Below are 12412 nucleotides of genomic sequence, written 5' to 3' on the forward strand. Positions count from 1 at the left end.
CGTGGTTTGGCTGTATCCCAGCCCCCTCCCCCGCCCCCCTTCAGCCAGAGCAGCCTCTGGGTGGTAGAATCAACACTGCCGGTCCGGATTCAAATCCTGCTGCTGCCAACTTCTCGCACTTCCTTCTCTGAGCCTGGGTTTCTTCCCACCATACAATGGGGCAGGGTAGGGGGGCAGCCTGCCACGTTGGAGGGGTCTGGCACGCGTCTTGCTTGAGAAGAGTCAGAAGAGAGGGAGGATTTTTGACGGCTTTATCAGGGCTGTGCTGTACCAGGTTAAGGGACTGATACTCTTTTTCCTGTTCCGGGTGGGCTCGGAGCCCTCAGCGCCTCTCAGCCGGCAGCCCCCATGACCAGTCCCCATCTCTTGTCACAATTTCTCAAGTCCAGCTGCCAGAGGGAAGATCCTGCAGGTCAGGGTTGCCGGGAACTTAAAACCGGTCGAATCCAGCAGTTTTCCAACTGTGCTTCCTCTGGGACGCTGCGGCTCCCGCTCTGTCTGTGACCCCTCACCCGGCTTTCCCAGGTAGATCCATGCTTGTCAATTCTGTCTGCTGGGGTTGCACAGGCCACGTTTCATTCCTGTCCTGTGGTGTTCTGCGCCAGCCGTGCCATTTAACAGAAGAGGGAACTGAGGCACAGAGAGGTTAAGTGGTTTGTCTGTGGTCACCCAGCCAGCTGGTGGATGGACTGCAACCAGAGCCGGCCTCTTGGCTCCTGGTTTAGTGCTCTCAGCTGAACAGTGGAGGGGAACAGGAGCCACAGAGCATGGCCATTCCAGTGTATTGGGGGGGGGGGGGTCTCCCAGCCTGCAGAGGGGCCCTGCCAGCCAGCAGTGGGGGCAAGCCTGGCTCGGAGATGTGGTGACAGCACCGGGCTCCGTGTGCCCTCTGTGGTCCTGCCTGCGTCCCCAGACCAACAAGACGAGCAGGGGTAAAACGCGGAGGTGGAGAGGAAGGAGGCACCCGGGGCTTTCGGAGAAAACCAGCCCTGGGTCCAAAGCTGGCTCCGTCATTGGCTGAAGCCGTCCAGGCTCAGATGGGCGTCCCCACTTGGGTCCCAGGAATTGAGAGGAAGTGCTGTGGGAGCCGGCACCTGGTACTGTGGTGGGCCTTTAGGAAACGGGCATCCCGGTGAGTGGTTTCTGCTGCTAACGGCCGCTCATTTCTTCCAGGAGTGACCGGCCCAGTGGGCCTCTTTCCGGGGACAGTGAGCTCGCCACGCCCAGCCTTGCCCACCCGTTGTCTTCTCTGAGATGTTGCTGGACGCTCAGCCCACACACTGCCTCTCAGGGCCAGACAGGAGCCCGCCCGCCTCCCTGTCACCCCCTGCCGTCACCCACCTACTCCACGGGGACTGCGCATCTTGCCCTGTGCCTGGTGAGGAGGGGCGAGGTCGGCCTGGGGCCCATTGTCCGGCGGCAGAGGTCCACTGTCGAAGATTCGCCAGAGCCCCGGGACGGAGCGCGGGACGGAGCCCCAGCAGGCAGCCACAGTGCGGCAACGTCCCTCCTGCTGCCTGAGTCCCATCTCAAGCCAAAGACGAGTCAGCGACTGCACAGGAGCTCGTGGCAGGGTGGACCCTCGGTGACCACGGGTGCAACTTGACCCCTGACCTGGCGCTCGGTCTGCACTGGGTCCTGACTGGCTGAGGACAACATGAGCCTTCTGGGGGCTATGCAGGGAGGCTAGAAAGGCCTGGAAGGGTAGGGGGTGGGGCCCGAGTCCCTGCCCTCTCTCCGCCCTCCTGCTGGCTGCCAAGCCCTCTGACCCCGATTCCCGACGCTCCCTGGACCCAGGCTCCATCTGGGACCCAGGAGCATCCCCAAAAAGGAGGAAGAGGGGAAGAAGCCACATCACTTGTCTCCACCCCAGGGACTTGCCCTGCCTAAGGGTCTTTGCTTCCCCAGCTGGCTGCCCCTCACCCGTGGCCCACCCTCACGGCGGGGCAGACGGGATGGCGCCCTGCTTGGAGGCCCCTGGTCTGTTACCGATTGTGCAGGCCAGGCAGAGGGAGGAAGGGACCAGGGGAACGGGCCAGTGTGTGGGGGAAGGGCACGTTCAAAGCCAAGGCTGGCCCCTCCCTGTGCTCATTCACATCTGTGCCCCACCATCTGCTTCAAATTGAAGTAAAAGCCCCGACGTGTAACGCAGATCCTTGCTGGTGCTGAGTGGGCTCGGTGGGTGACCAGGGCGCAGGCTACCATCAAGTGGGCACCTGTGAGCGAGGGGCCTGGGGGCCTGTGGGGAGCAGTGAGTGTGAGAGTATGCGTGTGTGTGTGACTGTGTCAGTGTGTGCGTGAGTGTGAGAGTGCACGTGTCAGTGTGAGTATGCATGTGTGTAAGAGTGTGCATGTCTGTGTGTGACGGTCAGTGTGTGAGTGTGTGGCTCTGTGTGTGTGGCTGTTATGTGACTAAGTGTCTGCATGAGTTTAAGAGTGTGTGTCAGTGTGTTGTGAGAGTGTCCATGTGTCAGTGTGAGAGTATGCATGTGTGTGACTGTGGCTGTGTGTATAAGTGTGTCAGTGTGTTTGTGTGTGACTGTCAGTGTGTGTGTGTGTCTCCGTGTGTATGTGATTAACTGTGCATAAGTATGAGTGTGTGTCAATGTGTTGTGAGTGTCCATGAGTGTGAGTATGCGTGTGTGTCAGTGTGTGTGACTGTGTCAATGTGTCTGTGTGTGTCTGTGTATAAGAGTATGTGTGTTCATGTGTTAGAGTGTGTGTGTGTGTGTCTGTGACTGAGTCAGTGTGTGAATGTGTGGCTCTGTGTGTGTGTGTGTGTGGCTGTGTGTGATAAAAAAAAATGGGGTGGCGGAGGGGGGTTCCTTCCGTGGCCTCAGCCTGGACTAGCGACCATGAGACCGGTCGGGAGCATGTGAAGAGCCCTTTCCCCCCACCCTGCAGTCCATACCACAAGCTTGGGAGACGGGAGACTGCTGGTGTTAATCCCATTTTATAGACAGGAAGTTGAGGCCCCCAAGGTGGCAGGAATAGTCCGTGGCAGAGCCCACTCTCAGGCTGCTCCTGAGCTCCCAAACCCTCGTCCCATGACCGCGGGTTCCAGCCCCGAGGCACCGTGGGCCTAGCCACCTGGCTTTTCCTTGGCCGGAGACACCAAGGTAAGAAATCAGACAGGTCAGTCAGGGCAGGTGAGGCAGGGAGGAAGGGCAGTGTGTTACCCGTGCATGAGTGATGAAAGCTGAAAAACACAGTCACCATTCAGTTTTTCTCTTCTGTCCAACATCTGATTTGTTCAAGACCCTGAGAGAAAGGGGACCCAGGCCGGCTGAGCTTCCACAAGGCCAAGGAGAGGCCCTGGGGGAGAAGAGGGCAGCTGAGGGCAGCCCAGCCCGGGGCTCTTTGCTCTTGCGGTGCCCGAGCCTTTGAGGACACAAGAGCATGGCTCCAGAGTACATGCTCCCGGCACACAGTGGGTGTGCAGAATGGGTGTGGATGAGTGAGTCCACTAATCCATGGCCGCTCTGTTCCTTCAGGGTCCAAGGTGCTGCCCAATGTCCCCCCTCCATGCTCCAGGCAGACCCCTATCCGGCAGCAGAAGGCATGAGCTCTCTTGGCTACATCGGTCTCAGGGTAGGTTACAGGCAGGAGCACCCCCAGGCTCCCGCCCTGGATGGTGACACTGAGGGTATGTCCACCAGGACAGAACAGCAGCTGGTCTGTCCCCGTCCGATCCTTCCCCTGTCCTGGCTGGTGGTGGCTACATTCCGCAGCCTCCCCCTGGGCCTGTGACCTTCAGACTGCTGCCCTGGATGCCCCGCGGGGCAGTCCCATGGCTCCCCAGCGTCTCTGACATCGCTGTCTCCTCCAAGTCTGGCTGTACCCCACCCTACCCCCACCCCGCCTTGACTGTCCCATCCCGAGCCTTTGTTCACAGCTCCCCTGTCTCAAGGTCATGTCCCCATTTCCTTAGCTCTGGCTGCCCACGACATAGCTTTCTTTCTGCTCCTGTGTGGGCTGTAGTGGAGCTGTTCCTGTTAGGTCTCACTGCTCTCTGCCTGCCTCTCCCTGCCCAGCCCTTGGGTCCCCTGGGCAGTCACAGAGGCGCTGCTTCCCCCAGCAGTGGGACGGAACCTCCTTGGTGCACACCCAGGCCCTGAGGGCTCCTCGACCCTTGTCACATAGAAATAAAAGTGCCTCCACCCCACCCCATCAGCAGGAAGCAGGCCTGGGATCACCCTCAGGGGACCCACAAAAGGCTGGCTCTCGCTGTGGCCTCGTGAGTTCTCTGAATTCCTCATCTCGCAGTTGTCTCCTAGGGCTGCTTGTGTGTCAGCTCAAGGGGCCACAGCCACCTGCCTCAGTTTCCCTACCACATCACTCACACAAGGCAATTATTTTTCTCCTGTTCCTAATAATTAGAAAAAAGGTTTGTGTGCACAATGTAACCCGGACAGGAGCGCTTGCATTGGATGTCCGGCTTCGTGTAGCCGGCTTCGCGCAGTTTGGACAGGTCCGCGCGTTTCCGGTGGTTACGTTCTTCCCTTCCAGCCTTACTCCCTGACGCTTAACATTTCTGGGCCGTGACTCACCCGGAGTTGTCCCACAGCTGGCACTTAAATCCAGGCTTTTTTTTTTTCTCCATTCCGACATCCTGCTCTGCCCACTGTGGCTCCAGGTCACCGTCAAACCCAAGCCTGACAACGTGAGACTGTGAAGTGTGGTGGCCGGAGGGTAGCCGATGAGCAAACAGGGCTGCCGGCTGGAGCCCTCATCCCCCCGGCCCTGGCTGAGCAGGACCCCTGGGTCTTGCCTCAGAGAGGAGTGGTGCTCACCCAGGCATCCCTGTAACCAAGGCTTGTCCGGAGGCAGCAGCCGGACAGCGCAGAGGGGAGGCAGGGACTGGACAGGGACTCCTGCGTCCTGAGGGTGGGGCAGAGCCAAGCACATGCCCCAAACCACCGTCAAAAGCCATCTGGCCCACAGACCACGTGCTTTCATCCTCTGGGATTTCACTTCCAACCCCACACCAGAAGTTTGTAGAGCATTCTCTTGTGTGCACACACATGCAAGACACACACAGAACTTTTTTTTTTTAATAACTAGAAATGCTTCCGAGTCCCAGGAAGGAAATCTCCATTTGATTTTTTAAAGATTTATTTATTTATTTGAAAGGCAGAGTTGCAGAGAGAGAGAGAGAGGGATAGGGATCTTGCATCTTCTGGTTCATTCCCCAAATGGCCACAACAGCTGCAGCTGGGCAAAGCTGCAGCCAGAAGCCTGGAACTCCATCCGGGTCTCCCACATGGGTGACAGGGGTCCATGCACTGGGGCCATCTGCTACTTTCCCAGGCACATTAGCAGGAAGCTGGGTTGGAAGAGGAGCCGCCGGGACTCATACCAGCACTCGTAGGAGATGTTGGTGTAGCTGGCAGTGTCTTAAACTGCTATGCCACAACTAGGGCTGTGCTGGCCCTAGGAGAAGAAAATTTTTAGAAGACCTTGGGGTACCTAGGTTGCCCTTTGTTTTCAAAATAAAGCTCAGGGCAAGGGGTCTGACAAAGATTTGTTGCCTATTCTGGGTGTGAGAAGCAGCCTAGGAAGGCAAGTAGGGTAATCTGGGGACGAGGGCCAGTGATCTTCCCTGGGGAGCACAGCACTGAGTGTTCTTTTCCTAAAGGCTCTGAGAAGTCCTGCAGCAGGAAAAGGCGTTGAACTTTGTGAACTTGGTGTCTCTCAAACTTACTGGGGCACTTATTCTTTAAAACAAACTATTGTGTGGTCTGGCACTGTGGCTCAGCGGGTTAACGCCCTGGTCTGAAGCACCAGCATTCCACATGGGCGCCGGTTCTAGTCCCGGCTGCTCTTCCTATCCAGTTCTCTGCTGTGCTGTGGCCTGGGAAAGCAGTAGAAGATGGCCCAAGTCCTTGGGCCCCTGCCCTGGCGTGGGAGACCTGGAAGAAGCTCCTGGCTCTTGGCTTTGGATCTGCACAGTTCTGGCCAACTGGGGAGTGAACCATCGATGGAAGACCCCCCCCCCCCTCTCTGCATCTCCTCTCTCTGTGTAACTCTGACTTTCAAATAAATAAATAAATCTTTTTTTAAAAAAACAAACATGTGGGAACATGTTTATAAAGTACTGTTTAGCGCTCTAGCCATTTGTAAGTGTACTATTCATCAGTATAAATATGCTCATGGTGCTGTGTAGCCATCACCTTCATCTGTGTTTTGAATTGGTTCATTATCCCCAACAAAAGCTTGGTACCCAGGAAGTAACAAACCCCCTCCCTTCCCCTTCCCCTTATCGCCCATGGCTTCCATTCTCGGCCTCTGGATTTGCCCACTGCAGGTACCCTATAGTCTCAGTGCATTTTCTGTCACTATAGCAAGTACCCAAGAGTGGTTAACTTACAAAGGAAAGAGGCTGGTTTGGGCCCTTGGTTCTGGTAGCCCAAGAGCATGGCATCCCACTAAGACACTGCTTAGGATACGGGCACCCTACCTCGGCATCCGAGTCCCAGCCCCGCTTCCAATTCCAACTTCCTGCTCATGTACACCCTGGAAAGCAGCAGCAGCGACTCCAGCGCCTGGGCCCCTGCCCAGCCCAGCCCTGCTGCTGGCGTTTGGAAAGTGAACCATCCAGGGAGATCTCCTTCTACAGCTGTGTGCCTCTCTCGGCCTTTCAAATAAATAAAGGCTAAAAATCTAAAAACAGTGTACAGTGAAGGTCCAGATGGGTGTGTAGACCGCCACACATCAGAACGCTAACAGCAGTTATCTCTAGGTGGCATGGTTGGGGATGCTTTATATTTTCTCCCTTTTGCTCATTTGTGTTTACCGAGTTTCATACACGTTTCCACTTTGGGGATAGAAATGAAAAAAATAAACATGGCTTTGAATGTTTGCATGAATATCAGCTTGTGGCGAGGGCCACGGGCTATTCCACGGGGTCACGGCGGACAAAGGGAATAGAAGCCAGCACGTGCAGAAGAGAGGCGAGGGGGCCGGACTCCCACCAGAGCTCCCCTATTCCCGCAAGAAAAACACCCACCCATCCCCGGCCCCGGAGCTCTTGAAGGCCTCACCACCTGTCAACACTGCTACACTGGAGACCAATCCATGTTCAGACCGCAGCACTTGTAGTAATGGGATCGGACCACACTGGTTCTCCTCCGGTAGGGGGCTTGCTCCACCAGGCCCCGTGTCCCCAAGGCCCACGTGTTAGGAGTCCGTGCCTTTTCACAGCCAAGTGGTCTGCCGCTGAGCGTGCAGGCTGCGTCCTGCCTATGCGTCCCTCTGTCGGCTACACTCCTTCTTGATTTCTCACACTGACCTCTCACAGGGTGCCAAGAGGGGTCCTGGGATCAGTGTGGGAGCTGCTGGCTTAAGGGGTCATTACAGCGGTGAGAGTTAGGGTGGGCTGGGTTTTCCCACCCCCATGGTCGACCCAGATTCTGACCTAGGACGGTGATCAGCTCCGTCTCTAAACCCAAGGCAGAGCCTGAAGCGCCGGGTAGGGAAGCTGCGCTCAGGAGGTGCCCCAGGATGGGCGGACAGGGTCAGCCCTGGGGGTAAAGCAAGGGGGGCCTGGTCCTCCAAGCCGCACAGGAAGCTTAGTCCTGCTGGGCTGTGGGGACCTGCTGGGAAGAGTGACAGCTCAGTGTTGGTGCCATCTGCTTAGGCTGCCCTCCCTGGCTCTGAGGACAGGGCTGGCCGGGGGCCAGGCTGGAAGGGAGCGGTTGCTCAGGAGGCCCTGGGTCCCTCTGGCAGCCAGACAGATCCTGCTCCTACAAGGAGTGGACAGGCTGTTCTGACAGCCCTGCCCCTCCCTGCCCTTCCCCGGCTATGTCTCCCATGGTGGTGCCTTTCTAAGCGGGCAGACAGGCTGGGGACTAACGGGTGAGGGTTGTGGCCCCTGGGTGGACACCACAGCCCTGGGGTGAGTCTTCAGGGACACAGAGGGCCTGCACTCCAGCCCTGCCGGGGTTTTAGCAGGCAAGACCCCTCCCGAGTACAAGTAGGCTGTGGTCCTGGGACCTCTGAGGTCTCTCATGGCTCGGAAGTCTCCCATCTGGCTCCCAAACTGCCTGGTGCTGCAGGGATGATGGAGTTCAGGGTCAGATTCAAGCTCCACCCGCGGATGCCACCAGGCTCCGAGGGCTGGCCCAGCCTTGCTAGAATGGCTGTGCTTCTCCTGAGAGATCATCTTCTGAGCCGCAGCAGCCTTTGAGAGAACAGAGCTTCCAGAGCGTCCCCAGAGACCTGACAGCGGGGAGCTCCTCCTGGCCATCTCCTTGGACCCCAGACCCCAGCCTCCCCGTGCCACAGGCAGCCCAGGATGCCCCTTCTTCCCCTGCCCTGCCCCTTAGGATTGTGTGCATCTTCCTGGCTGCGTGGTGCACCCTGGGAGACCAGTGTCTGTCCTGTCTCTCCAGGCCTGCCTGTGCTCCGGGCCAGAGCCTGAGCCCCATGAGGCTGCCTCCGGCTCCCACCTGGGCAGGCTCTGTCCTCAGGGCCCCTCCAACCCTCCCCTCCAGCACAGCACACCCCTCTTGGACTCCGGCTTCTTTGTGTTCTTCTTCCTCCACCCCAGCCCATCTGGGTCTGTCCTGGCGCCTCGCCCCGCCCCTCCATTAACCCCTTTGGAAGTCAAGCAGCTGGAAGAACTGGTGGCGGAAGCCTCTTCCAGCTCCGTGGTTCTCCCAGAAAGACACCTGCTCATGCAGCCAGGGCAGACTTAACCATCCCTCCAGTCATCCTCTCAGGCCTGCCCTGCCCCACCCTGGGCACCAGCCACGACGCGCAGGAAGAAACCTCCCGTTCCATCTGCTTTTCTCACGCAGCGCTGGCCTCAGGGCCCCGCCCAGGGCCGTGGCCTTCCTCTGGCCGGGCCTGCTCATCAGGGCCACTTCCTCCTCCAGGCTTGAGCGCTTTCCCAAGGAGCCAGCCCCCGGCCTTGCTGCCCAAATGCTTCCTCCCAGGCAAGGACTTGGCACGCACTCGGCCGGCGCTGATGAGACTTAATTAACGCAAGGAGCCGCTTTCCTCCTGGCCTTTGGGGAGCTCAAGGACACAGGGTCCCCCATTGTTCTTCTGAGACACACAGCTGCCCTCCTGCAGCTGCTGGGCTGGCCCCGTCAGCTGCTGCCCCCTGCCCGCGCTTGCCCGCTGCGGCGGTACTTTCCGCTTCTCGCCCAGTGGCCACCCTCCGGGATCAGGGTCTTCCTCCCTGCTGTGGGTGTGTCTAGGGCTGGGCGCTCAGGTCTGGGGTCCCCCCCACCCCTCACTCAGGATGGCATGCCTTTTGTAGGCTGTGGCCTTGCAAATTCACATCTGTGTCCCAGACACGGCCAGAGCCCACTCAGGGTCAAGCCGAGCCCTGACGTTGACCTCCAAGGCCCCTGGCAGCTCCCCGGCCTCACCACCTGCTGCTGCCTGTGTGTGGTTCTCTGACACATGGGGCCCAGCCTGCCTCCAGGCCTCTGCCCTGGCTGTTCCCCTGCCTGGGATGCTCTTCCCTGAGCAGTCCCACGACTTGTCCCAGCCCGTTCTTCAGTTCTATGACCAAACGCCACTTTCTTGGGAAGCCCTTCTCTGATTGCTCTATTTAATTTATTGGTTTTTAAAGATTTATTTTATCAATTTGAAAGAGTGACAGAGAGAGGAAGAGACAGAGAGAGAAGGAAATCTCCCATCTGCTGGTTCACTCCTCCAGTGGCTGCAACAACTGGGGCTGGGCAGGCTGAAGCCAGGAGCAGGAGCCAGGAGCCAGGAGCTCCGTCTGGTCTCCCAGCCATCTTCTGCTGCCTCCAAGGGTGCCTTAGCAGGGGCTGGATTGGAAGTGGAGCAACCAGCACTCAAACCACACTCCAGAATGGGATGCCAGTAGCATTGCGGCCGCTAAGCCCATCGTGCCACAATGCCAGCTCCTCTATTTTATCATTTAAAAAATCTATATATAGATGCAAAGAAATAGAACCCTCCTCTGTTGGTTCTTCCTTTTTTTTAAGTTTTATTTATTTGAAAGTCAGAATTAGAGAGAGAGAGAGAGAGATTTTTCAGCTGCTGGTTCACTTCCAGAAGGCCTTAATGGTCAGGGCTGGGCCAGAATAAAGCCGGGAGCCAGGAGCTTCTTCCAAGTCTCCCGTGACGGCAGTGGCCCCAACACTTGGACCATCTTCCGCTGCTTTTCCCAGGCCTTTAGTAGGGAGCTGGATTGGAAGTGGAGCAGCTGGGACTTGAACCAGTGCCCCTACAGGATGTTAGTGTTATAGGCGGTGGCTTTACCTTCTATGCCACAAAGCCGGCCCCAATTCATTCCTCAAATGTCCTTGATAACCGAGGCTAGACCTGGCAGAAGCCAGGACCCAGGAACTCCACTCAGGTGGGAGCAGGGATTTTTGTCTGCTCGTTCACTACCATATCCCTAGTGTATGAGAAGTGCCTGGCCCTGGGTAGCTGCTTACCAAATCTTTCCACGTAGCTTTAGGTTCTGGGATGTTCACTTCTGTAGAGTAGACCCTGGAAGTATGAGGAGAGAATGTTTTTCATTTTAATAAACAGCCCGAGATTACGATCCCAAGGGGTGGTAGCAATTGGTGCCCATCTTCCTGCCAGTGCTGGATGTTATCACACTTGAGATTTTGCCAATGGGAAAGGCATCCCATTGTTTAGTTTTTGTTCTGATGGATAGAGAACATTTGTCACATGTATTGACCGTTTGAATTTCTATTTCTGCGAACTGTCTTGTTTATATCCTTCGCCTATTTTTATTGTTTGGGTGGGCGAGGGGGTGGAGGGCTCAGCTTTCCTAACGAGTTTGTAGGAAGAAATCTGCATCTTTAAGAAAAGCAGCCCAGAGAATTCTGACACTTAGGGCAAGTCCCACAGCTGCGACTCCGTGTAAAGACCCTCCGGGTTGTCTACTGGGGTCCCCTGCGGGTTTTGAAATTATAAAAATTCATTCTCCGTATGTTTTAAAAGTCAGTCCTCTGAACGTTCTCCTATAAACTTGTGCTACTTAAAAAAACAAAAAGGATATTAAAAAACAATCATAGGAAAATCCTTGTGCTGTGATGCCAAGTGGAAAAAGCATTTATAATTAGGATGTGCTTTCTGATTACAACTACATGGAAAGGCTCAGAGAAGCAGCCAGAATGGAAAGGGTGGGATTGTGGGTAATCTGTCCTTGCCACAGGAGGCAGACAATGGGAGAGGAGGAGGAGAGGGTAAACTCCTGGTGGAAAAAAAGGATGAGCTGCTGGAATGATGGCACTCAGGCTACAACCCTCTCCTTCCACGCCTTGGCAGACATCACTAATCAATCACTTCAGCAGTTCCTCCTAAGCTCCTCCTCAGCCCCATAGTCCAGGGAGCCACAACTCACAGATCAGAGCTGGCAGACAAGATTAGACCCTGCCCACATGAGCGGAAGGCAAGGCACTTGGCACCAGCCCCGGCAGAGCCCTCTCTTGCTGGCAGGGTGTGGAGGGAAGGAGGGCAGCCCTCATGGTTGCACTGGGGCTGCGGTGCCATTGGCTGCTCCTGCCTAGCAAAGCCATGGGTGCAACGCCTGAGGCCTTTTCAGCCTGCACTGGCTTCCATCACTCACCCTGAGCACTGTGGTCCAGTCTGGGCAGCGAGGGGGCTGGGAAACTGCGGTGCCAACCAGACACTGACCTGCTGGGGGCTGGCCCTTCCCCATCCCAAGCACACTGGGTGTGTTAACAAGGATGAGAGGCGTGGTCATTGGCAGCAGAAGCAGTGTCTGCTACAGGCCTGGCCACAAGGGTTTCCGCCCAGGAGCTTCCGTGGTGCTGCAGGTTTTCAGACATCTGCCTTCCGGACTTGACACGGAAAAGTCCAGTGTCTCCCCCTGCCATTCCATGGTCCCACAAAAAAGACCTTGACCCCCTTGCAAGGCTGGCCTCTGGGCACCGTCTCTTAAAGATCCCGCCTCCCAGCACCACCACACTGAACAAGCTTCCCACACTTGGACCCTTGGCAGACAAGTCACATCCGGGTCACAGCCCTGGGCCATCCTGCAGTAACAAATGGCCCTGAGAGAGCGTAAAATTATATCGATCTGATCTTGGTCCTGTGCCCCAGCAGACAGCTTCCAATACCCTTGAAATCTCCAGAGCCGTGAGCGTGTCTTATATGCCAACGAGATGACTGGTGGCTGGCAGTCCCTCCACGGCTTCAGGATGGGGACTGGCCCCTGCAGAGCCCCCGATGTGACCAGAGGGGCGGGACTTTCATCCTGTCCCCAAGTTCTGAAGCAAGGGGAGGGGCTGAAGGTTGAGTTGATCACCAGTGGCCAATGATGTAATCAATCATGCCTGCATACTGAAGCCTCCGTAAAACCCCAAAGGGATGGGATTCAGAGCTTCCGGGGAGCTGGACAAGCAGTGGTGGAGGTGCCTGGGGGGTGGTGTGCCTGGACTAGGCATGG

The 12412-nt window shown here is 56.8% G+C and overlaps 1 protein-coding gene across 1 annotated transcript in view; it reads left to right on the plus strand.

Moving 5' to 3' along the window:
- Window positions 1-6857, plus strand: part of ATOH8 (atonal bHLH transcription factor 8) — a 33388-nt gene extending 26531 nt beyond the window's left edge. Inside the window, exon 3 of the mRNA XM_062209777.1 lies at window positions 1174-6857. Coding sequence (XP_062065761.1) covers window positions 1174-1179 — 6 coding nt within the window. The 3' untranslated portion in view covers window positions 1180-6857. The remainder of the gene's footprint in view (window positions 1-1173) is intronic.
- Window positions 6858-12412: the final 5555 nt, after the last annotated feature.

This window comes from Lepus europaeus, chromosome 13 (genome assembly GCF_033115175.1).
Source record: "Lepus europaeus isolate LE1 chromosome 13, mLepTim1.pri, whole genome shotgun sequence".
Taxonomy (NCBI): domain Eukaryota; kingdom Metazoa; phylum Chordata; class Mammalia; order Lagomorpha; family Leporidae; genus Lepus; species Lepus europaeus.